General features: G+C 37.8%; 1 protein-coding gene across 1 annotated transcript in view; it reads right to left on the bottom strand.

The window, feature by feature from the left end:
* Positions 1-2635, bottom strand: part of CDC123 (cell division cycle 123) — a 65125-nt gene that overhangs the window by 28104 nt on the left and 34386 nt on the right. Inside the window, exon 7 of the mRNA XM_006873162.1 lies at positions 433-481. Within this exon, the coding sequence (XP_006873224.1) occupies positions 433-481 (49 nt within the window). The remainder of the gene's footprint in view (positions 1-432; positions 482-2635) is intronic.

Below are 2635 nucleotides of genomic sequence, written 5' to 3' on the forward strand. Positions count from 1 at the left end.
CATTATGTGAAAATGGAGGATGACTACATCATTACACAACTGCCAAATTATAACATTATATAACAACTACACCACAGAGAATCACGGTCCAGCTACATCGCCACAATACCTTACTTATCACAGCTAGTGTTACTCTCATGTCACAGCTTTGAGTCCGTGTGTTGTTAATGCACAAAATGGTCAGACAGATTTTTTACTACTGTTGTAAATGCAGAATGTTTGATAATGACAGTCGTTAAGTGAGGAGTACGTGTATTCTTTTAGTTGCACTACTTCACAATTTAAAATTTCAATGGCTCAAGGTTCCCAGAGAAATTAATCTAAAATATTTAATTCATTTGACATTTGACTTAAGAATAAGCATCAATTCCCAACAAGCTTCATATAGGATTATCAACTTCATCATGATGTAAAAAAAAAAAAGGTTCTTACCTCATATTCCATACAAGGATCTGGGGAATCATCAGTACAATGAATGAATCTTTGGGGGGAAAAAAAGCAATAGAATCTTTTTATATACTGATAACAGTTTATGTACACATATCACTTATATTTTAATACAAGTATAAGGTTTTACTCAAATGCCTCCAGAAACAGGAGACTAATTTAAATTCCATAAACATTCTTAAATTAAGCACTATGCTATGTAAAGCATTTTCTAGGCACTCTAAAATACTTTCTCATTTAATCCTAATATATATATATATATGAGGTTGATATTATAATAATCATTTATTGGTCAAAAGGCAAGGAAATTAAAATTCAAAGAAATCCAAATTTGGACACAAAGTCAAGAAGACTGGAAGTCAAACTAACTTCAGATTCTAAATTAAGGCAACATAGCACTGTCATCTGACACATATTCATTGTGCCCATCCTTGTGGCTGAACCAGAAGTCTACTTCTCTGTATCATTAATTCTGTCATCTAAAGCCACCCAAAATTAACATAATCCCTTTTCCACATGCCATTTAAGAGAATGTATGCATGACTGATTCAATCCTCTATTAAATATATTTCATTCCCCTCCCAAAATATTCAATTTAATAAACCATTTTATCCACATAATTTTTAAATACCTATTGTATGTGCTCTGGTAGCGTAGTGGTTACGAATCAGGCTGTGAACCTTAAGGTCAGCAGTTCAAAACTACCAGCCACTCCACAGGAGAAATATGAGGCTTTCCGCTCCCGTAAAGATTTACAGCCTCAGAAACCCTGTACAGGGTCGCTATGGGTCGGAACCGACTCGGCGGCACTTATCAACAACATTGTATGCCAAGTGCTATACTCGGCAATGGGCATGCAAAAATGACTAAGACTTCCTTGTTTGTTACGAGGTTAGTTTGGTAACCAAAGGAGAGGAATAATTTTACAAGAGAGCCTGAACAATTAAGCACAAGTGCACACACAGAAACACACATGTGCACAGGGAGGGGCAGTCAAGGCTTCATGATGGGAAGGGAAGGGGTCCACATTTAAGGCAAAGGCAAACATGTGCTAAGGCAGGAAGGGAGGTCAGAAATGTTACACTGTATTCAAAGAACTACACAATCAGTATTGACCAAGCACAGAGTGAAAGAGGAAAATTACCAAAAATATGAGGTTGGATGGAAATTATAGGCAAGAAAGTGTATCCAAATTATGAAGTGTCTTGTTTGCCTTGCTAGGGAAATTGCACTTATTATATAAGCAATGGGTTAATTCCCTCGACTGCAAAGTTGTTTGAACCACAAGGTCGGTGGTTCAAGCTCACCAATTACTCCTCAGAAACCCTATACAAGGTTGCTATGAGTCAGAACCAACTTGACAGCACTTAATATCAACAATAATACAAACAATAAGAATTTTAAAAGAGTAAGTTTTAAAAGGCTCCTAAATATGTGAGACTATTACTATGGCCACGGTAATAGCCTTGGGAGGAGGGGTGGCAACTTGGGGAACAGTGAGGACAGTCAGAAGCCTGTTAAAATTGACTTAGTGAGGGATGAGGATCTAAGTAAGGCCATGGGAATGGACAAGGTAAAGAGAAGTATTATAGGAAAATACTTAGGAAGCAAAGTCAGTTATCACTAACTTGGTGACTGAACATGGGGGACAGGGAGAGAGGGGCCATGATGACTCTGGGGTCTGGCCATGGTGTGCCAATCACTAAGACAGAGAATATAGAAGGAAAAGCAGGCAGTAGAGGCTGATGTGGGGAAAATACAGGGTGTAACTATATTCTAGTTATAACTATGTAACTAGAATTGGAGATATTCATGGGATAACCACACAGTAATGTCTAGTTGGCAACTGGAAATAAGGGCCTAAAGCTCAAATGGGAGGGGAAGTTGGACATAATTAGTTAGATGGAATAATCATATAGGTATAATAATCAAAATCAAGGAAGTAGAAAAAATCACCATAGACAGATGACAGAATCCTAGGAAAAGCCAACAATGTAAGGGTAAACCAAAGAAAAGAAGGTAGAGAAGACTACTAAAGTACTACAGAGAGATGAGGAATAAGAAAGTGGTGTCCTAGAGCTGAAGTGTCTAGCTAATAAGAAGTGAGGGGAGACGCACAGGGATGCCCAAGCTTGTAGACAGTACTCATTCAACCTAGCCTCCATGGCTTGATGTCAGAACTTGACTA

The sequence above is a fragment of the Chrysochloris asiatica genome, unplaced genomic scaffold, assembly GCF_000296735.1.
Source record: "Chrysochloris asiatica unplaced genomic scaffold, ChrAsi1.0 scaffold00226, whole genome shotgun sequence".
Taxonomy (NCBI): Eukaryota; Metazoa; Chordata; class Mammalia; order Afrosoricida; family Chrysochloridae; genus Chrysochloris; species Chrysochloris asiatica.